The 23,390-nt window shown below is 43.1% G+C and overlaps 1 protein-coding gene across 6 annotated transcripts in view; it reads right to left on the bottom strand.

Moving 5' to 3' along the window:
• Positions 1 to 23,390, bottom strand: part of ERC2 (ELKS/RAB6-interacting/CAST family member 2) — a 1,553,364-nt gene that overhangs the window by 874,721 nt on the left and 655,253 nt on the right. For all 6 annotated transcript variants that reach the window (XM_082265097.1, XM_082265099.1, XM_082265101.1 and 3 more), the window contains one exon: positions 2,466 to 2,601. In XM_082265097.1, coding sequence (XP_082121223.1) covers positions 2,466 to 2,601 — 136 coding nt within the window. The remainder of the gene's footprint in view (positions 1 to 2,465; positions 2,602 to 23,390) is intronic.

Genomic DNA, 23,390 nt, shown 5'->3' with positions numbered 1-23,390 from the left:
AGAAACAGAGAGAGATAGAGAAAGACGGAGACACAACACCCACTGTAGCTATGGCAGTGTCATATTTTATGCTCTCAAAGTAGGTGGGGGGAACTTGTTTCGGCAGCTTGTGCTTCAAATACAAGTTGGGCGTCTTTTAAGGGTAAGGAAGGTTTGCTACAGAAATGCTATAGCCTTGGAAAAGTAAAGACTGCCAACATTTTAGTTTTTGGAATGTTAGTTTTATTTTCTAGTTAATAGTGGGTCAAATCTACGTTCGCTTTCAACCAGAGTGACAAGAATATTTGAAGTGGAGGAATGGAAAATTTTTCTCGAATGTATGTAATTCTGTGAATGTGTTTCTTGAACAGGAAAAATTGTATATTTTGTAATGAAACCTGTTTGAGACGTCTATAATTCTTTTAAAATATCAAGTCTGGACAAACTTTAAGAGCTTTCAACTAAATTAGTTGATATGAAGAAATTATTTTTTATAATGAAAAATTTTTCTTTGATGATGTTCAAGCGAAAATGTAACCATGTATAGTCAGCTTTAGGATAAAGCAGCCACATTACACAGAAAAGGCTTAAAAAAAAGACCAATAACTGTAGAAAAACGAGGCTTTACAGGTGGAAAAAAAAATCACTGCTCAAAACTATTTTTTTCTTTTCCCTTCAAGTAAAAAACTAAGACAATGTAACGAACGTTGGGTAAGATATATTTGGAAACACAATCAGCATTAAAGCTTGGTTCACCTGTATGCCAGTGCAAGACTGCAAGTTAATCGCATTTTTTCCTGCACCCGCAGAAAAAAACACACTGATGTTTGCAGTGTGTGTGTGGGTGGTGGAGGCATTAATTCTTAAAGGCACCCCCAAACATTGGAAATCACAGCATGTTTTCCCACTGTATGGTCTTGGCCACCATGCTGGAAAACATATAGCACTATGCCGTTTTTCTTCGTCTGCAATTTTGGAAAACGTGTGGAATCCTTTTCCTGCATTTCCCCCAGGTAATACACTCAATGCAAATGAATAGTCTGCTGTGCTCGCGCAAATGCGGCTTCAGGAAAACTGGAATAGCATGAACCTAGCCTAAAACGTCAAAGCACCAAATACGTTTATTACCTTTATTTGATATTTTTAATTATGTTTTAAGTCAAATCTTCTTCCACCAAAAAAGCAGCTTTAAAAATATGCTTATCACTGGAATGGGATCTGTCTGCTAACAAAACTGACAAGTATGACATTTCAGCCCCCCTGGTAGGCAGTCATCAATGAAGGAAACAGATATAGGTGGATGTTGGTGTACACCCAATTATGAGACAGTAGAATCTGGAAGCTGCTTTAAGAAAACAAAACATAACAAATCTGAGAAACTAAATTTGAGTGGATTAAAGGAGCACATGTTCACATCTACAACTTGTACAAATTTTTCCCTTTTGTCCAAGAAACTAATTTTATTGATCCAAAAAAGTGAATTCATGATTTAAACTGTGGGAGCTGTGCCCAGAAATTTGAAAACAAAGCACAAATGACTAGTCTCCTGTATTGTCTGTAGTCTCCATGCAGTTGATATTTTACTAATTGACTTACCACATCTGCGGGTCCTAGGGTAAAGCTCTCTCTTCAGCAAGCAGCACAGTACTGATATCACTTAATCTCACACTAAATCTCCCTCCAAATATTGTGAAACTAGCAGTTGTAGGCAGCAGTATCTTATATTCACAGTGCAGATATACAGGGGTGGGCAAACTTTTTGACTCGAGGGCCGCAAAAAGCTCATATATTGGACCCGGGGGCCAGACCAAGAGTAGATGGACGGTGTGTATGTGTGCCCCCTTTCAATGCAGAGATGCCAGCATGCCCCCTTTCAATGCAGATATGCCAGCGTGCCCCCTTTCAATGCAGATATGCCAGCGTGCCCCCTTTCAATGCAGATATGCCAGGGGGCCCCCTTTCAATGCAGATATGCCAGCGTGCCCCCTCCTCCTCGGCCAATGGCATGGGGTTTGCCTTTCGGCCAATCAGGAAGCGGGAGGACCCGCTTCCTGATTGGCCAGGAGGAGGATCCGTGTGACAATAGCGAATTTTCATTCGCTATTGTCACACAATGGGCGGGCTCGAGCGCACTGCTCTGTACGCCACGACCGCCACTGCCGAAGTTCCTCGGGCGGCCCGGTACCGTTTGTTCCATGGTACCAGTCCGCAGCCGGGGGGTTGGGGAACACTGCGCACTCTGCGGGCCGCATTAAAAAGTCCGCCGGGCCGTATGCGGCCCGCGGCCCATAGTTTGCTCATTCCTGGTCTAGGCACAGGAAGTAGCAGATATAGCAATAGCAAAGTTTCACTTTTTGAATTCAGATGCACTTAAATATTGTGGATATGTGTTACAGATTCATAGCAAAATTGGGTTTTAGTGAAGTACAGAACCCAAAGTGCTATTAGCATGAATTTACAAGAATATTGTGATATAATAATCAAACCTGGAGATGTTGGGAGTTATCCAGAATGTTATCATCCCTCCGGCGACCATCATCTCCCATTTGAGTGTTTTTTTTCTTCTCTATTTGCTGATTGTGCTTCAAATTGGCCACTTTCTTATTCTGGTCCTTCATAAGCCTAAGAAAAAGAGGAAAACATTAGACTAGGAGTAGGTAGAAAAAAGTCTCATAATTTGTGTTAATCTGTGTTAGGAAAGACAACTGGATTTTGGCTTAATGTGGATATGTTTTGGGAAAAATAGACATGTTTTTGATTACATCAACTCAGGGCCAGATGTCTGCACAGATTACACAGATTTAACCTTTGATGGTCTAGGTTACTATAGCAAGTACTGATGCCCACAAACCATGCTGCTCACTTACAACTTATGAATACATTTCAGATCTTCTACCCAGTGCCAGTACCATCCAGCCTAATCCTCGTTGAAACTGCCCCTGCTAGATCTATGCATTTTCATGAGTGGAATGGTGTATACTGTAATTACAGTCTTCTGACTATGCCTCTGTGCACCTAAAACTAAACTGCTAGCAGAGTAGAGTGACTGTATGACTAGTCTTCTAGGGGTCAGTTTTAGGGATACTGATGCAGAGTGTACAAACTATCTCTTTGGGTTTTTCTGCTCCAACCACAACCTCAGTTTTGCTTTAAGCATGCAGCTGGTAAACATGTTATTGTGTATCGAGCTGTATAGCTCATGCTGGCCTGTGTCCACTGCCAAAAGCGCTGCCTACCATTGGCACATGAGCCTCTCAGAACTGGACCACTTAGCAATGGAAGAAGGTGGCCTGGTCTGATGACATATGATTTATTTTTCTTCATGTGGACAGCCTTTCTCAAGTAAGCTGGCAGCTTACTTGAGAAAGATGGCACCAAGATGCAGTATAGGAGGCAGTGTGATCCTTTGGGCAAGTGTGCATCCTTTGTTTAATGGGAAACCTTGGATTCTGGCATTCATGTGGATGTTACTTGACACATATCACCTATGTAAACATTGTTGCTGATCAAGTACACCCCTTCATGGAAACACTATTCATTGATGGTAGTGGCCTCTTTCAGCAGTATAATGTGTCTGACACACTGCAAAAATGGTTCAAGAATGATTTAGGGAACACAACAAGTTCAAGTTGTTGACTCTGCCTCCAAATTCTCCAGATCTCAATCCAATCAAGCATCTGTGAGACATGCTGGAAAAACAAATCCAATCTATGCAGACCCCACCCCACAACTAGTGAGGATCTGCTACTTCTAGATTACAAGCTCTTATGAGCAGGGCCCTCTGATTCCTCCTATATTGAATTGTATTTATCTGTACTGTCTGCCTTCATGTTGTAAAGTGTTGCGAAAACTGTTGGTGCTATATAAATCCTGTATTATAATAATATTATTAATACTGACAGCTTCATGCCAGAAACTACAGCATACCTTTAAAGGCCCATGCCTAGACGGGTCAGAGCTGTTTTGTGCGGCAAAAGGGGCTGTTTAGGCATCAGAAGAGGGACCTACTCAATATTATGTGGGTGGTCATAAGTGTATGGTTGATCCGTGTGTGTGTGTATATACATACACAGTATCTCACAAAAGTGAGTACAACCTTCACATTTTTGTAAATATTTTATTATATCTTTTCATGTTATAACACTGAAGAAATTACACTTGTATACCAGGGTAAATTTGCTTTCCCCTCAAAAAACTCAACACCCGGCCATTCATGTCTAAACCGCTAGCAACAAAAGTGAGTACACCCCTAAGGTAAAATGTCCAAATTGGGCCCAAAGTGTCCATATTTTATTTGGCCATCCTAATTTTCCAGCACTGCCTTAACCCTCTTGGGCATGGAATTCACCAGAGCTTCACAGGTTGCCACTGGAGCCTTGTTCCACTCCTGCATGACGACATCACAGAGCTGGTGGATGTTAGAGACCTTGAATTCCTCCACCTTCCCTTTGAGGATGCCCCACAGATGCTCAATAGGGTTTAGGTCTGGAGACATTCTTGGCTAGTCCATCACCTTTACCCTCAGATTCTTTAGCAACGCAGTGGTTGTCTTGGAGGTATGTTTGCGGTCGTTATCATGTTGGAACACTGCCGTGCGGCCCAGTCTCTGAAGGGAGGGGATCATGCTCTTCTTTAGTACGTGACAGTACGTGTTGGCATTCATGGTTCCCTCAATGAACTGTAGCTTCCCAGTGCCGGCAGCACTCATGCAGACCGAAACTATGACACTCCCACCACCATGCTTGACTGTAGGCAAGACACACTTGTCTTTGTACTCCTCACCTGGTTGCCACCACACACGCTTGACATCATCTGAACAAAATATTTTATCTTGGTCTCATCAGACCACAGGACATGGTTCCAGTAATCTATGTCCTTAGTCTGCTTGTCTTCAGCAAACTGTTTACAGGCTTTCTTGTGCATCATCTTTAGAAGAAGCTTCCTTCTGGGACGACAGCCATGCAGACCAATTTGATGCAGTGTGCGGCGTATGGTCTGATCACTGACAGGCTGACCCCCACCCCTTCAATTTCTGCAGCAATGCTGGCAGCACGCATACGTCTATTTCCCAAAGACAACCTCTGGATATGACGCTGAGCCACTGCACTCAACTTCTTTGGTCGACCATGGCAAGGCCTGTTCTGAGTGGAACCTGTCCTGTTAAACCGCTGTATGGTCTTGGCCACCGTGCTTAAGCTCAGTTTCAGGGTCTTGGTAATCTTCTTTTGGCCTAGGACATCTTTATGTAGAGCAAAAATGATTTTACCATGAGGTGCCATAATGAACTTCCAGTGACCAGTATGAGAGAGTGAGAGCGATAACACCAAATTGAACACACCTGCACCCCATTCACACCTGAGACCTTGTAACACTAACGAGTCACATGACACCAGGGAGGGAAAATGGCTAATTGGGTCCAATTTGATCATTTTCACTTAGTGTTGTACTCAACACTGGCTGTGTGTTGAGTTAGGGAACAGGAAATTTACACTGTTATACAAGCTGTACACTCACTACTTTACATTGTAGCAAAGTGTCATTTCTTCAGTGTTGTCACATGAAAAGATAGAATAAAATATTTTCCAAATTGTGAGGGGTATACTCACTTTTGTGAGATACAGTATATATATATTTATATATATATATATGTATATATATATATGTGTGTTTTTTTTTCTTTTTTGTACGGACACCATTTATCAAATATATTTTTAAAAGTCATAAACGTTACTATTACAGAATTGCTGCACAGCAAAGAGCACCATTATCACTGAACAAGAATGTATTCTTTCTAAAAATAATAATAATAATAACAATTGAATCATTTGCAGCAAAAACTTCTTTAAAAATAAGGGCCATGCACAATACATGACTAGTAAGATAATGTTTTCAGCTTACATATTGACATTTGATTAGAAATATACAGAGGAGAATGCAGCATAAAGAGATTTTAGACACATAATAGACGCCATTATAGTCCGATCTGATTTTAAGCTTCAGCGTACAAGTTGCTGGTGAAAATGACCATTCCTCTCAAACTTTTAAGAGAGTGGAAGCAAAGTGTATACATTTAGTTGCAGTGAAAATATACATGTGGTTTTAAAGAGAGAAGCAGCCTGCCCATTAGAGGTGCTGCAATCCCAGAGTCCAAATCAGTTTATTTAGCAGTTCAATTTGTGGCCAACATTCCTGGTGCCACTGCTGAAATAAGAGACTTTTGGGGTGTCTTTCACTCAGTGTGGTTGCTCATCATTTAATGGAAACATTCCACTCTCCTATGAGTTAGTGTTCACTTTGTGTTAGTGTTCTTTGAACAAAAAAAAGAAAAAAAAGTAAAAAAGTAAAAGAATTTCCCAGGAAAATGGTTTTTGTGTCTGAATAAAGATGTCAGCTGTAAATTGACCTCAAAGTTACCTTCTGTTTCGTCTCATATTCCATCTGATAATCTAAAGTGCATTTGCCCCTTTGTAACAATTATAATACTGCAAAGACCAAAGCTAGAAGAGGGTCAACGGTGTGGGTCTTTTCCAACCATTAAAGCAGATTTAAAATCTTTAAAATCTTACAGAAGCTTTTACATTTCATTTCAAAGCTTTGTAATCTTTTTTTTTAATCTGTAAGTTTCATTAAAATAATACCCAATGATGCTCCTATGGATGTACTTGCTAAGGAACTTCCTGGTGGCAAGGCTCGGTCCCTGTCTTCTAACTGTGCTCCTGTGTTGCTCCTGTCACATGCAACCATGGATAAATGGCCATGCCAAGACACATTTATCAGGCATAGTCCATCAATGTCATTTTCAGAAAGGCAGTCTAGAGCAATGATGTGCATGCAGTCAATGCTGGAGTGAGTGCATGTAGACTGGAAATTACTAAAAGTGTCTGAAAGAGATCAGCAACATTAGGATGCAAAAAAAGGGTGAAAACAGTACTATATAAAGCACAGCAATTGGCAACAATGCATAGTACTTTATTGGCAAATTAAAAGTTATCCAGATAAAGTATTTTACTTTAACCACTAACTGCCCAGACCAATTCTGACATTTCTCTTACTCATGTAAAAATCAGCATTTTTTGCTAGAAAATTACTTAGAACCCCCAAACATGATATAACTTTTTTAACCGGTTGCCGACCGCAGCACGACAATATACGTCGGCAGTCAGCCCCGGCCAGGCAAAGTGACTAGCCTTTCACTTGCTTGGGAGCCAATAGCGGGCGAGTGGGCGCCCGCTGAGGCGCGCTCCCGCCCCGGCTCGTTCCCCAGCAAGTCCGTGCGTGTGATCACTGTGGTCACTCGCCGATTGTCGGTGCAGAGGGAGAAAGGCAGGCGGCTGATGTAAACAAGCCGCCTGTCATTCTCCCCTGTGTAGAAACAGTGATCATACGGTTCTACTATGTAGGACCGTTGATTATTGTTCCTACACTTCAAGCCACAGCTAATCACAGTAAGAATCACACCCCTAGGGACACACACCACCCCTCCCTCTCAAATAAAGTTAACCCCTTCACTACCAGTGTCATTTTGCAGTAACAGTGCATATGTATAGCACTGATTACTGCAGTAATGTCACTGGTAACCCCAAAAGTGTCAAAAATGTCAGTCAAGGGTCCGATCTGTCCGCCGCAATGTCGCAGTACCGCGTTAAAAAAAAAACACCAAAAATGACAGAAATCTTTCCCTTAGTTAGTAAACACAATAACTTTTGCGCAAACTAATCAAAATACGCTTTTTGTGATTTTTTTTACCAAACATATGTAGCAGAAAACAAATTGGCCAAAAATGTCAAAAATTTTTGATTTTTACATTTTTTTGGGGGAATTTCATATAAAAAATGTGAAAAATATTGTGTTTTTGCAAAATTTACGCTCTTTTTTTGTTTATAGCGCAAAACGTAAAAATCGTACAGGTGATCAAATACCACCAAAAGAAAGCTCTGTTTGTGGGAAAAAAGGACGTCAAATTTGTTAAGGTACAGCATCGCACAACCGCGCAATTGTCCGTTAAAGTCACGAAGTAAAAAATCGCAAAAAAACCCCTGGTCAGGAAGGGGGTAAAATCTTCCGGGGCTTAAGTGGTTAAGCAGAGGCTCTGAAGAATAAAATGGTGATTTTTGCAATTTTTTTAAGTTGCAGGTTATTTCGCAGAGATCTACGCAAATGTTTAGGAATAAATACATTTAGTAATTTTTAGGGCACACAAGCAAAATATAATACCCAATTGTTTGGCAAAATATAAAAGATGACATTGTGTCGAGTAAACAGATAACTAACATGCCACATGGTAAAATTGCACACACCCACAGAATATGGTCTTATGATACATTAAATTATCTATAGGTAACATTTTAAAAGCCTTTACAAGCTACCAGTCTAAAGGTACACAGAAGATTTGGTGCTAGACTTATTGCTCTCACTCTGACTTTTGCAGCATTACCTCACAAGTGCAGTGCAATCACCATTTGCATGTGTATGCAGAATCTAAGTTTGTGTTCACATTTGCACATCAGCACAGGGAGACAAGGGTGCTTTAAAAATGTATTTTATTTATTTATTTATTTTTTACTGTCCCTTTCATTTTCTTTTTTTTTATCAATCTAATTGCTATCACAAGGGATAAACAACATCCCTTGTGATAGCATCGGCCATGACAAGTTCTCTTTATGGAGAGATCTGGGGTCCATTAGACTCTAGATTTCTCCTTTACAATCCCACACCAAGTTGGGTTTGATCAGCTGCTTTACTAGCTGTTAACAGCCAATAAACAAAAGACCAAAACTGGAAGTGACAGAATCTTCACCACTTCCGGTTTCATACAGCGAAGAGAGGATTTGAAATTGCTCCAAGTTTTTACATAAAAAGTCCATTGCTGGAGCTAAAGAACAATATCTTGATGATGACTGTAGGTGCAACCATCATCCAGATATCAGCACCAATTTCCAAGGATGCACATATACGTATGTTGGTCGGGAAGTGGTTAAAGGGGAACTGCTTTTTTTTTCTTGCTCTGGAGGTGTCATTTTGATCCTTGCTTTACTATTTAGAAAGGCACTGATCTTAAACAAGCATGTGTATATTAGTTATCCAAAACCTGATGTGCAGGCTTGTTCCAGGTCAGTAACCCACCAACAAAGGATTAGGATGGAGGCCCTGAAGCATGTGATATTTAAAAAAAATAAAAATATCAGGTCAGCATTAGCCAATATTTCTCCCCTGCCAGGTTTCTTTATACACAAAAAGAAACCTAATCTATCCTGCTGCAAATTGCTGAAGATCTTCCAACATGGAAGTTTTACCAAGTGTTTAAGGAGAGTTGTTAACAAACTACAAGGCTATCACCACTTTGACCTGGTTAGACTTCTTTCCTAAAAGAGAAAGAACATAATTCTTTAAACTAGTCAGCAGTGATGTCACAAGTATGGTAGAGTCTCTCAGTGTTTTACTTTTTATCTCAAAATAAGCAACATGGTAACATGTTTGTCATTTCGGGGGGACAAGAGTGTGCATTAAAAATGGAAAATTGTTTATCAAATACTTACCGTAATTTTCCTTTCCTGATGGACTCCATGACAGCATATGTTCGGGTAGCCTCACCTCCTCTCCTACCCTATAGGACCCCACTCCCATAAATCTTTGCTTCCTTTCAGCATCCATGTTCTGTAACTAGCCTACTCAGGAACTGGGAAGGGACTCCTGCTGCCATAGAGTCCATCAGGAAAGGAAAATTACGGTAAGTATTTGATAGACAATTTTCCGTTTTCCTGACAGACTCCATGGCAGCATACGTTCGGGAAATAACTAGCCATACCCTTCCGGGTGGGTAGATGCTGAACAAAACATTTAATTAGTACCATCAACTGACAGCCCTTGAGCACCAAAATTAACAGAAGATAAGGCAGCCAGTTCAACACAATAATGAGACCGAAAGGTGTTGATGGATGACCAGGAGGCTGCCCTGCAGACCACTTCAGGTGCCACATGTCTAGAAACTGCCCAGGACGTAGAGACACTTTGGGTTGAATGTGACATCACCGCCTCCGGAGAAGCCAAGCCCCTTGATTTGTATGCCCACTGAATGGCTTTAACGGTCCAAGCAGCAACCGCTCTGGATGAGGCCCGCATCCCTTTTTTCTTCCCATGAAGAAGAACGAAGAGAAACTCTGTATGAGGAAAAGAAGTTGCGGCTGCTAGATACTGCTTCAGGGTGTCACCCACATCAAGAGGATGGATCCGAGAGTCTTCTCTTGTCCTAAAGGTAGGAAGGACAATTTCCTGGTTTTCCTGAAAAACTGAGGTCACTTTGGGAGTTGACCCCAGCATAGGTATTAAGACTACTCTGTCCAGGAAGAAGGTTAGGAACGGTTCTCTAAATCCCAAACTTTGGCTCTCGGAAACACGCCTTGCTGATGTAATTGCCACAAGGAACACTGTTTTGAGTGTAAGCTCCTTGATCGATAGAGGCCTGTTAGAAGCCAATATAGAGAAGAAATCCAAGAAAGAAAAACATCCAAAAAGTAATAAGGCTACTTGCGCTTTGGCTCAGGCAGGGCCACCAAAGGACACCGGACTTCGGGCAACACAGGGCCACCCGCAGCAGCTGGGCTTTCTGGCCACCAATGTTACAGCATAGGTATCTTCAGTTGCCCCTTCCATACCCGGCTAATAGCAAGGGCTTATCGGAGGAATAACGATCATGCCGAACCACTCCACTAACACTTGACGTCCGTTGGTAGGAACGCACCGCTATGTGTGCCACCAGAGGAGGACAAAAAAGAAACATGGATGCTGAAAGTAAGTAAAGATTTATGGGAGTGGGGTCCTATAGGTTAGGAGAGGAGGCAGGGCTACCCAAACGTATGCTGCCATAGAGTCTTTCAGGAAATGTATTGTACTGAACCAATCTGGATTTTTATTATGAAATAATGTGGTCATTTTTTTACTTCTGAACATTTATGTTACTGTTTTAGGTTGAAAATTTTGTTCAAGGGGGGCGTGGCGACCGCCGTGTAATATGGCCGCTTAGCACCGGAGCTCCTGTCTTCACCCAGCGACACTCGGATCCACAGCCCGCCACACAAGCTGCACGAGCCCATCGTACACGGGTACAGGAGTGTGAAGGTCCCCTGCACACCGCAAGCATGACCAGGAGGCACACCAAAGCACCAGCCGTCAAGAAACTGTCCGATTTCTTCAGACCGGCGGCCCCTGGTCTCCCGCAAAATGGCGCCGGCGCCTCTCCACTGCCACAACGTGTCCGTCCTCTAGCGGCGGACACTCACGCTGCATCAGACGCTGCATCAGACGGCGCAGCAGAGGCTCCGGAGCGGACCTGCTCGGCTCCACAGATGAGACCGTCCCGCACACAGGATTCCTCTCCACCCACGCCATCGACACAAAGCCCAGCTAAATCCAAGCCTCGATGGGAGGAAAGCGGACCGAGCTCTGACTATCCAGACATGGAGGTGAGCAACCAGGCCAGCGCATGTCATGCGCCCTGGGCCTATGTGCCCCCTCCAGACCCTTTTGCAGCGGTCCTCACCACAGGTCAGCCAGTGTCAGACACCACCTTAAAGGACATGATGTCATTATTGAACAACTCCATGCAGGCTAATATTGCGGCATCTATTTCTTATTGCCAGAAGGAACTGCATGGCTTAGGTGACAGAGTCCATAACCTTGAGGACAGAATGGAAGAATTTACCTCCTCATATAATGGCTTAATTGACTCACACATGTCCCACCAAGATGAGATCCATAAAATCCAGGCCAAACTAGCGGACCTTGAAGACAGGTCCAGGCGAAACAACCTTAAAGTTCGGGGGGTCCCGGAGTCTGTCCAACCGAATCAGCTCCCCTCTTACGTGAAAGAACTGTTTCAGAAAGCTGTTCCAGAACTCACTAACGACGATCTTACCATAGATCGTATACACCGCATCCCTAAGCCTTCCTTCCTCCCACAAGAAGTGCCCAGGGACGTTCTACTTAGGGTGCATTTTTTTCAAGCCAAAGAACGGATCTTGGAAGCCTTCAGACGCAGGGACCGTCTGCCTGACCAACCTGGCTCTATTCAAGTTCTTCCGGACTATTCTCAATACACGCTGCAACAAAGGCGTAATTTGAACTCTATAACCAAAGCACTTCGCAACCATAAAATTGTGTATAAATGGAAGTACCCAGCACGGCTGAGCGTGACCCACCAGGGTACTACATCCCACATTACCTCGGTGGACCAAGGGATCCGTCTGCTACGCCAATGGGGAATCGTCCCGGAATCCACAGACACCCAACCCCACAGACAGGCGCCTCAACCCCGCCATGTCCAACCCGAGTGGACCGCCGTGTCAAGATCTTCTCGCTCCAGATCGCGCCACAAGTGACTGCAGCGTCCTACACCCTCGCTGGGTGAAACAGGCCCTCAATGCTGATTGAGCACCCTTCATCGTGCTCGCAACCCCCGATACCTCTGCAACATCCGTTGCCCACATGGTCGTAACAGACCAAGTATTTTTTACCCTTTTCTACCCCCTTTTGTTTTTTTTTTTATTGTGTGTCGTCGTTGTTATCTGTTGCCATCTCTTACAGACTCGCTCTACTGACCATGGTTTGGAACCCATCATTGACTCTTGCACGAATGTTCCTTTACCACCTTGCCCAGAAGCGGGACAGACCAGTCTCCCTGAGTTTCAGTGCAGGTACAGCTTCGTGATTCAGACCACCAGATGCAAATTTCTCAGGTACTCTACAATGCTTACATGCCACTCAAACCCCATGTCACTGTCCGATGTGCGCCCCATGCATGGAGGTAGACTTCTACACTTACTCCCCACATTTTTCTTCACTCATTTTGAAGCATTTCGTACCCTTTACCCTCCACCACAATGTCGTTGCAACTACTCTCCTTGAACGTTAAGGGGCTTAACCACCCTGTGAAACGGTACTCTATGTGGAAGGAGGCAGTTAACTCAAAGGCGGACATCCTGGCGATCCAGGAAACGCACTTCCAACAAGACCGTACCCCTCGCTGCTCACACCCGGACTATCCCCATGTTTTTCAAGCCTCCTGTACAGAGAAAAAGCGTGGCGTGATGCTAGCTATTCGCTCCTCCGTATCCTTCACCTTCTCCAAGCTGGTGCAGGATGTGGAGGGCCGATACATCATTATAGTATGTGTTATTGATAACTGTCCGTATACCTTGGTAAATGTTTATGCGCCTAACAGACACCAGTTGAAATTTTTGCGGAAACTGTGTATGAAAGTGAACAAGCTTAAAATGGGCAAATTGATCATATGCGGTGACTTTAATCTGGTGATGCACCATGGCATGGATTCCTCGTCCAGAGGCCAGTCGAGGCTGCCATCCCTCGCCAACCTCGCACACACGGAGGGGCTCCATGACATGTGGCGTTACCAACATGCAGAAGAACGTGAGTACTCCTTTTTTTCTCAATGCCACAACTCCTACACTAGGATAGACATGTTCCTAGTAGATTCCTCCACAATGCCTCAGGTAATAGACACCTCAATCTCCCCCATAACATGGTCTGACCATGCTGCAATCCTTATGTCCCTCTCGAATGGCCCCGCTAACCCCTCCTCCTTCGTATGGCGCTGTAACAATTCTATTTTATCTGACCCCGATTCACTTAAAACCATACGGGATAGGCTGCAAGAGTTTTTTGACATCAACGCCACTTCTGACATATCCCCCTCCACATTGTGGAATACCCATAAGGCGTTTGTAAGGGGTGTCCTAATCCAACTAGGAGCCCGTCTTAAGAAGAAACGCCAAGCCAAAATGCACAGCCTTATAGAAGAGATTCATTCCATTGAAGCGGTAAACAAATCCTCCCCCACGAATGACAACGCGGCCCGACTAACTTCCCTGCGCTCTGACTTGCGCAGGCTCCTCACAGAACAGCATGACAAAATGCTTGCGCGACTCCGTCTCCGGTACTATTCATCCCACAACAAGGCAGGTAAATTCTTAGCCTCTAAACTAAAAGCCAGGAGACTTAAGTCAAAAATCGACTATATATCTCATCCACACACGGGCGTTAAGCTGACCCATCCTCAACAAATTGCAGATGCGTTTGCGGACTACTACAGTTCATTATACAACTTAGGACTGGATCCAGATACCACTCAGCCTACTGACTCGACTATACAAGATTTCCTTAGCCGTGTACAACTCCCGATACTAACTGCTGACTCACTGGCGCGTCTCAATGAACCGATCACGGAATCCGAACTGACCAAAACTTTACAAAAACTACCCCTTCGTAAAAGCCCGGGCCCTGACGGACTATCGAACGAATACTTTAGTTCCCTACAGGACATTCTGACCCCCCATATGCTACCCTTGTTCTCCACAGCCGTCTCCACTGGCACCCCGCCCCAAGAAATGCTCCAGGCTAATATTATTACCCTTCCCAAGCCCGGAAAGCCCCCAACATCACCAGCGAACTTCAGGCCCATTTCGCTGCAAAACAATGACGTTAAAATTTATGCCAAAATTATTGCCAACAGACTGGCAATAGTCCTCCCAACGCTGGTGGCGGAGGACCAGATGGGATTCGTGAAGGGCAGACAGGCACCGGATGCCACAAGGAGGGTGATAAACCTGATACATCACGCGGAATGTGCCCGGACGCCTTCTCTGCTTCTCTCCATAGATGCAGAGAAGGCGTTCGACCGAGTCCACTGGGGATACATGAATGCAGTGCTGACTCGCTTTGGATTTTCGGGTCCGATCCTGTCTGCCATAATGACCCTTTACTCCTCCCCGTCGGCCAAAGTCCTCTCGGCGGGCGTGCTCTCTAAGCCTTTCCCTATCACGAACGGTACCCGACAAGGGTGCCCGCTATCGCCCCTCATATTCAACCTACTGATTGAACCCTTGGCGGCGTCCCTTAGGCAGAATCCCCTTGTCTCTGGCTTCAAATTCCCTCGTTCCCACCATGTTATCACACTGTTTGCGGATGACGTAATTCTTAGCCTGACTAACCCGCTTATCTCCCTCCCAGCTACACACGGCGTCCTCCAAGCCTTTAGTGATGTTTCGTACTATAAAGTGAACTTTCACAAATCCGTTATCCTAAACATGGGCCTAAGTTCCAGGGTCAAGTCACATCTCCAATCAGACCTGCCATACACATGGTCGACCTCTCCCATAAGATACCTAGGCATTAATCTTACCTTTCCCACAAACAATTTAGTGTCATCCAACTTTTCTCCTCTCATTTCTGAAATATCTGGGGACATCGCCAAGTTCAAATCTGCAGAACTATCATGGACGGGCAGGATAGCGGCATTCAAGATGGTCTGCCTCCCCAAAATATTATACTTGTTCCGAACTCTCCCAATTCCAGTCCCCCACAAATTCATTTCCTCCTTAGAGAGGATTCTGCGCGCGTATGTGTGGCAGAGGAAGAGAGCGAGGTGCGCATACTCCCATATGGTGAGACATAAGTCGGTGGGTGGCCTAGGCTTCCCTGATCTCAACGACTACTACCACGCCTCTAGATTAACAACACTGAAACATTGGTTCTCCTCACCGGGGGGCATCCCATGGATCCCCATTGAAACTTCCCTATCCAAAGTGGAAGACATGAGTATATTACTACTTGCGGATTGTTGGAAACAGCTCCCACTTCGCTCTCTCCCTCTCCCTACTCAAGCAACACTGCTATCGTGGAGATACTTTCTGACAAAACTCCCCAAAACACAACTGTCTGTAACATTAAACCTTCCGCTCAAAACTCTCCAAGTACTGCTCCCATGCATTACCCTCTCTAAACTCACGTCAGCTGGCATACGTGAGATGGCTCAATTATTTCGGGGTGACAAACTCAAACCATTCGCGCTTTTACAACAAGAATTCCAACTACCCGCCCAAACTGCTCTCTTGTACCATAGCATCTCCAGCTTCCTACGTAAAACTCCCCCTCCCAAGTTGCAACTACCTCCTCTGATATGGCAATTCCTCTCTAACCCTCATACGCACGTAAAAGGTATATCCTTGTTTTACAACTCCCTCGCCCAGAAAACCACCTTCTGCAGAACACCGCATATGGTCAAATGGGAATCAGATCTCAAAAGGGTTCCCACTGAGGCACAGTGGAAAATGGCTATTAGTGCCTCATTCAAGTCTACCCAATGTGTGTCTCACTGGGAACAGGCACAAAAACTTCTCACGCGCTGGTATCTAACGCCCTATCGTCTTTCTAAAATATACGGAGATCAGAGCCCTTTGTGTTGGAGAAACTGTGACCAAGTTGGGACAATTTTCCATGTTTTTTGGTTATGCAAGGGCCTGACCAGCTTTTGGGGAAAGGTGTTTGAAATGATTTCTATGGTCGCGGGTACGGTGCTACAACCCGATCCTGCTCTAGCTCTTCTAAATTTGGGTCTCGATCTAGTACCACCCCACACTAGAACGGTCGTGGTCCACATACTGATAGCGGCCAGGACCGCTATAGCCCGCTATTGGAAACAGTCTGCAATACCTTCCCACTTAGAGGTAATTAACCGGGTTAACTGTCAATATTCACTTGAGAAAGCATATGCATTTTCCATCCTTAGGGGTCCGAAATTCCACAAAGACTGGTCGACTTGGTCAAATAGCCGCTACTTTGTTCAATCCTGTTGAGAATATAAGTACTTCGGTATGTTACTAGTTATAACTTATGTTTAGTTTCACTGTGATATGGCATATGTTCGTGTTCGTGTTCTTGTTTATTGTTCATGTTGTACTTCAACACACTATTGTATACCATGACATTTTTTGAACATACTGTCATTTTCTTTTCTGTTGTTCCGTGTTATATGTGAATATATTCAATAAAAACTATTGAAAGAGAAAATTTTGTTCAAAATGTTTAGTTTTGAGAAAGTCTATTTGATTTTCAAATCTTTAGTGGGGTTAAATCAACATAAGTTTTTAATCCTCAAAAATGTGAAGAAGCAGAATGGAAAAGTTTTCACAAGCAAACAGTATATTTTTTGGGAAAAGTCCATTTATTTAAAAATGAATTTTAAAACCAAATTAAATTGTGAAGTACTTTTAAATGGCATTTGTCATATACTTATCAAGATCCCATACTTATTTTATGAGGTATTACATTAGAATGGATCAACCAAAAAAATTGTCTGAAAAATATCTGAGGCTTAAAGTTGTTCTAAAGGCTTAGGGCCCTTTCACACGGGCTTTACGATTAGCTCCGCCTGTCAGTTTTTCAGGTGGACCTGATCAGACCCTCCCTTTACCCCTATGGAGCAGAGGGTGTCAGCGGTGATTTGTCCGCCGGCACCCACCGCTATCCGATCCAAACCTTACCACCAAATCCAGACGGATGGTGACCCTATTTTCATCCGTCTGGAGGTTCGGATAGAATGAAAACAGACAGATGGTTCGTTTTCATCCTATCTCCCCATAGAGGAGAGCGGGACTCTGACAGGTCCATCTCAGTGAGCAGAGATGGATCTGTCATGCACCTGCTCAGCGGGGATCAGCCGATCGATCCCCCACTGAGCAAAGAGGAGTCCATTGAGCGGATCGTTAGTGTAAAAGGACCCTTACATTTTTTTTTTTACCTTAATGCATTCTCTGCATTAGGGTTAAAAACCTTTAGTGATTACCCCTCTTTGTACTTAACTGAGCCTGATCTCAATACAGCGCTGTGCCCAACAGCAGTGGGTCACATTGCTCCTTACAGGACAGAGAGGCAGCAGCGGGAGCCATTGGAATTGCACAAGCCGCTGGCTATGGGGGCACTCGCCAAACAGGAGGAGCCAGGAGCGCTGACAGGACCTCCAGAAGAGAAGGTCCAGGGCTGCTCAGTGCATAACCATAGGTAAGTATGACATGTTGATTATTTAAAAAAAAAAGCAAAACAAATAGGTTTAGAATCACTCTAGGCCAAAAAGCTAAATAGTTAAAATATAAATGTTATATTTTTGTACCTGTTTAAAACATAATAATGTTGCCACCCTTGTGATCCAATTACCTTGCCAGGAAGTACAGCAAAGTCCCTGACCTCCATAAAGTTAACCATATAGCTAACCAGTACAGCTTGGTCCAGGACCTTCTCAAGCCTATGACAGGACAATGAGGAGCCAGCAGAATATTTATTAAGTGATTTCTGGGTTCTTTACTGCTATAAGCATGTTTATGTAAAGCAACTGAACCCAATGTTTCTCTTTCTCCTACTTTAAGTGTTATTGTACTGGGAATTGCAGGAAACCGATATTAAGGCATCTGTGATATAGCAATCAGCAGAATAGGCAAGGTTTCTGCATGCATAGAAAATCATACATGATCACTGTGATGTGTTCTTGGGGGAACAGTTGACAAAGCAAGGTAGAATAAATGTCCTAATTGCCACCATTTCCCCCTGTAATATGGTGTAGTGGCAACCCATGCCATTCTTCTGTTCTGTCCTCCCATATCCATAGCTTCAAACTGCATGAATGAAGCACTTAAGTGTATTACCAAAGGGAACTGCTGCTTGAAGCAACAACTGTTTGTTCCGAACCCGAAGGTATTAGGATTTTGCATGCACATCTGACTGTGTTTACAGGTCTATGGAAAGCCTAAATCCTAGTTATTGTGGCACTTGTTCTGCAATACCTTTTGTATAAATAATAAGCGTACTTACTTTGCATATACATTTCTGTTAAAGTTCCATTCTATGAAAACTGCTTTTGTAAGGACTTTTGTTAATGGAGGAGAGGGGGAGCAAGATCAGCCTCCCACCCCCAACCACGGACCTTTTTTTCAATGTACTGCAAATTTAGACCTGACGCTATTAACCCATGCAGCTCATTTACTATGCTCTGGAGCAAGTGCACTTGAACTTTGCATATTGCCTTTAGTAAATCAACCCAATAGTTCATTACAGGTGAGTTATGTGACTACAGCTTTAGTAAAGTAAATAAATAATAATAACTAAATCTCAGCTTTCATAAAATGTGAAAAAGTATACTTTATTGATGCATCATTTTTAATTAATTAAATAACACACCGATCTGAAATTTTAAGCAGAAATCCATCATCTAGCCATGAAGGACAGTTTTGGAGGAGACTAGAAAAAGGCCAGAAATAGGTGACGCATGTCCCATTATTCACAGGGCTGTTCATATGACAAAGGGGCTGCGCTACATCAACATTACATCATCAGTGAACAGTCTCCTTTTAAAAGACTCGGAACTGGGTGATTTCTTGTGATGTGTCAAATGAAAGAATATGCAATCATCATAGCACATACTTGAAGAAAGAAGCATTTAAAAGCCCAGGACCATAGAACTCCCATCTGTCTAATTTATCTATTGCATTGGCGGATAATTTCAGCTGAATACGGAATAGGAAAGACTGTTTATTTTACTTGATTAGAGTGTTTGTCTTCTGCTGCTGGGGTCTGTTTTTCCTCCAATATTCTGCCTTTTATCTCTATTTATTTTTCTCCGAGGACCTCTTGCCGCTGCCGGCCTTTGTCAAGAATACGGCTAATGTGTAGGTACACAAAAATATGGAGCAACTACAGCACCATAAGATAGGCCTGTATGTGGTGCTTGATGTATACCTAAAGTTTATTTTCACATTTGTCTTCAAATGTATAGCAAATCATATGAGAAATTTGATTCTCGCTGGAGAATTTTAGCTGCATTGTCTGTGTTCTTTTGAGTTATAAACGTAAATGTCAGCCGTTGTAAAGAGGACTCATTAAGATGTAGCAGATATAAAGTTGTGCATGTTGAGTAGGGAATAACTGGTATTTCTCTTTGTATATTTTGAAAATGTTAATTTTAAGTCCCACTTCCTTCCGGTATGCATGCTATCATGGCAATAGTAGCAGTGAAGATTAAAAATTCAAAGGCTTGAGATGGTATTTCTCAATCTGGGTGCTTTCAGATTAATTGCACTACAATCTTCATGTCTATGGGTAGCAACAGACACCCTTAGACGATTACTCTACCAATTAGGCTTCTTGGATATTTTCAACCAAATCCTATGGTTTTCAACCTAAATGCTTATGGGCAGAACTAATGTCGAGAGTGTCTAGTCATGATGACACTGCATGTCTGACCACCATCTTGAGAAGGCTAGCTAGGAAAAGAATGTCTGAAAGTAAATCATAGAGATTTTATCATATTTAAAGATAGAAGTACTTCAAATCACGATAAATAAGCTAACTACAGCTAGTGAAATTTTCAGCTAGACAGCTAGGGAACATGGGGGATTATTTACACACCACATCCCTGAAAACCTTGAAATGTCTCCTTCATACTGCTGGCCTAGGCACGAGGTGAGACACTCCTATATTTTCACCATTTTTTTAATGTCCCAATAAACCTTAGTATAGAAAGTTCAGAACTTACTACATGCTATGCTATCTATAAAACTTTCACCAGACACTGACTTAACATTTAAACTAAAATACCCCATTTTTACTTTAAATATTCACCACACATTCACTGCTTTGAACAATCACTGACAACAAATTCACATGTATAAATATGGTGTATTTATGGTAACATTATTGTGAATGACAGTAAATGCATCATGGTGAATGTTACTGGATTCTCCAGAGATTTATAAATATGCCCCTTGCGATCTGTGAACGCCAAGTTTACTGAAATGGAAAGTACAGGATTGGGTGGAAGCCATTACTGTTAAAGCAAACGCCAGCTGTTTACATGCCTCCAGGGCTCCCTTGCAAGATCCAATGGCTTGAGTTCCAAGTCTGTTTCTTACAGCCATTACTGAACAAAATTGTCACGTTCTCCCCACTGACTTCTCCAGATCATTTCATTATCTGTGACTGTGGGAGACTATAAAAATCAAATTCAACCTAAAATCAATGTACATGACATCCAGGTGCTCTGGGAGTTTTTAGAGGTCATATCTTGTCACGGAATTCCCTAAGGCATGTAAGCAGTCAATGTGTGCTTTAGTATGCTTGCTTCCATTCCAGCACTGAAGTTTTAAACATGGGTTTATTTAACCATTTGTATTCATCTGAAGTACATACCAGAAGCCACCATTTTGAAGTTAATATTACCGTAAAAAAGTAATAATTTAACACTTAAAGCGGAGTTCCGGGCAGAGAAACGTTTTTTTGTTGAACATACCCCCGGGACAGTCAGGGCTAGCACATTCCACAATGGCTAGCCTCTGATCTGTCCCGGTTCGCACTTACCTTTTAGAAGAAATACTTACTTAGAAATTTTCTTCCACAGCGTTTCCATCTCGGTTGTGGGCAGCTGAAGCCGGCGCGGTCCTCTTCTCTGTCTTCTTCCGCGTCTTCGTGTCCCAGAATGCACTGCACCGGACCCTCTCGTCACTTCCGGCGCGGCGCCGCATTCCTAAACAGCTTCTGGGCATGCCCAGAAGCTGTTTAGCAGGGGAATGCGGCGTCGCCCGGAAATGACGAGTGGGGCCGGTGCGACGCATTGATTCCTGGGAGCTATGACGTTTAGCTCCCAGGAATCATCGCGAGGCAGGAAGTGACGGGGTGAGCCTCGGCGCTGGAGGAGGAAGCTGTCATAGGTGAGTATTTACGATCGTCAATAAAAAGGTGAGTAAACAAAAAAAAAAAAATAACTATCCAATTCCTTTTCAGTTGCGGCATACCTAGCGGAGGGGCACAAAAAAAAAAAAATATTTTTTGTGCCCGGAACTCCGCTTTAAGGCAAAATCCATAGCAGAAATGTGACCCATAAAACTTACTGCTTTGCACATTACTACTTTAGATAATTTTTACTCACAGCTTCTGTTCAATGTACTTACTGTAAACATCCAGAGAATGATAAAGTCCTAGAACTATAACCCTACACATGTATTATAAACATTCATTCTGTATGGAGACTATGTGGTTTACTGAACATGCACAGAGTCATCATAAAATGATACAGCTTGATAGATGACTAATTTAATTTGTGAAAATAAGTTTGAAAATGTATGATTTCCTGCCAAGCAATGAGGAAGGGTCAGTGTAAACTTGTAGCCAAGCAGGGCGGGAAGAAATCAACAAGTATCTATCGTCGGGGCTGGGCCGGACTGGGAGTTAAAGCATAATTCAGCCTCTGAGTAAGATTTCCGAAACAAACTCAACACAGCCAAAATATCAATTTCATCTTCATAACTGTGTCTAATTTTTGTACTTTGGCCAGGATTATTGAACAACTTTCTCTCCATGCCTTCCTTTGGCTCCAAAAAATAATATTTTTGTATTTACCTTAAAATCTTTTTCTTGAAGTCCATTAAGGGACAATGAAGTTCAGGAATTCAGAAACAGGTCAGGTTATACTGCTTCCAACAGGAGATTGGAACACCCGCACACAGAAACAATGTAAACCAGCCCCTGTAGAACCTTTTCTCTACCCAGCATGCCTCTGTTTTGTGAGCAAGCAGTACATAGAGTCAATAACACAAAGAGGGAGACGTGTGTCTTCATGGACATAAAAAAAAAAAAAAAAAAAAAGATTTACCAGTAAGAACAAAATAGTAATGCACTCGTTCTAAAACAGCTGAGACAAACAGAAGCAGTTTACCGGAGGGGTGGGCGTCAGACACTGAGAGGTCCAACTGAAACAGGTACCATCCTACAGCACAATATCTGCAGGAAAAAATGTCTGAATCAAGGCTAGATGAAGAGAAGGCCATACAAAAATAAAAGACACTAGAATGGCTATAAGAAACGGTACTATGGTCAGGTCTGTATCAGAAAAAAAAAAAAAAAACAGTAAGAACTGATCCCTGTCAAACTTGTAGGTAAACAGTTCCTTCAGAAGAGGGATAGGGTGGGGAGTTTCAAGCACTACAATGGGCATAAGCAAATCTGAAAAGAGAAAAGGACTGTCCTGTGGGAAGAAGTGTTAGTCAGATTGGGATTACATTTCTAAGGATAGGTTTCTGCCAAGGTAAGAATCAGAGTTCTCAGGATCTATGGAGCCAGAGAAACAAAAGAAGATGCACAATGGGGTGCAGTAAAGCCAGGAGAGTCAAAAGAGGCAGTTGAAGGATTTGGCCGATTCAAGGGTCTAGGTTGAAGGATACAATGGGTAACTTGACTACCCAAATGCCAGGGAGGCAATCTACCCAGGGACCCCAGAAAGACAAACAACCCCTCTCTTGTGAAAGCGGGGCATGCATTCATTCAGGAAGTTGTTAATGTTCCACCCATACTTAGGGTGGAACAAGTAACATGTTCCAGCTCCTGCCACCTCTCTCGCCAATCCCCCTCCGTGTGACAGCCTCAGTGTGACAGTGGGTGAGGTTTTTCTGCCCGCATCTGCTGTCACTTTTTGAAAAGAGCCCAGCCCACACAGCTGTGTCATTTATTCACAGTTTCCTGTGAATTCATTAACTACAAGTACTGACTTGTAGTGACCGCAGAAGGTGTTTTTGTAGTTA

The sequence above is a fragment of the Pelophylax lessonae genome (genome assembly GCF_965119305.1).
Source record: "Pelophylax lessonae genome assembly, chromosome: 8".
NCBI lineage: Eukaryota > Metazoa > Chordata > Amphibia > Anura > Ranidae > Pelophylax > Pelophylax lessonae.
This window is presented reverse-complemented; position numbering and strand designations above follow the sequence as displayed.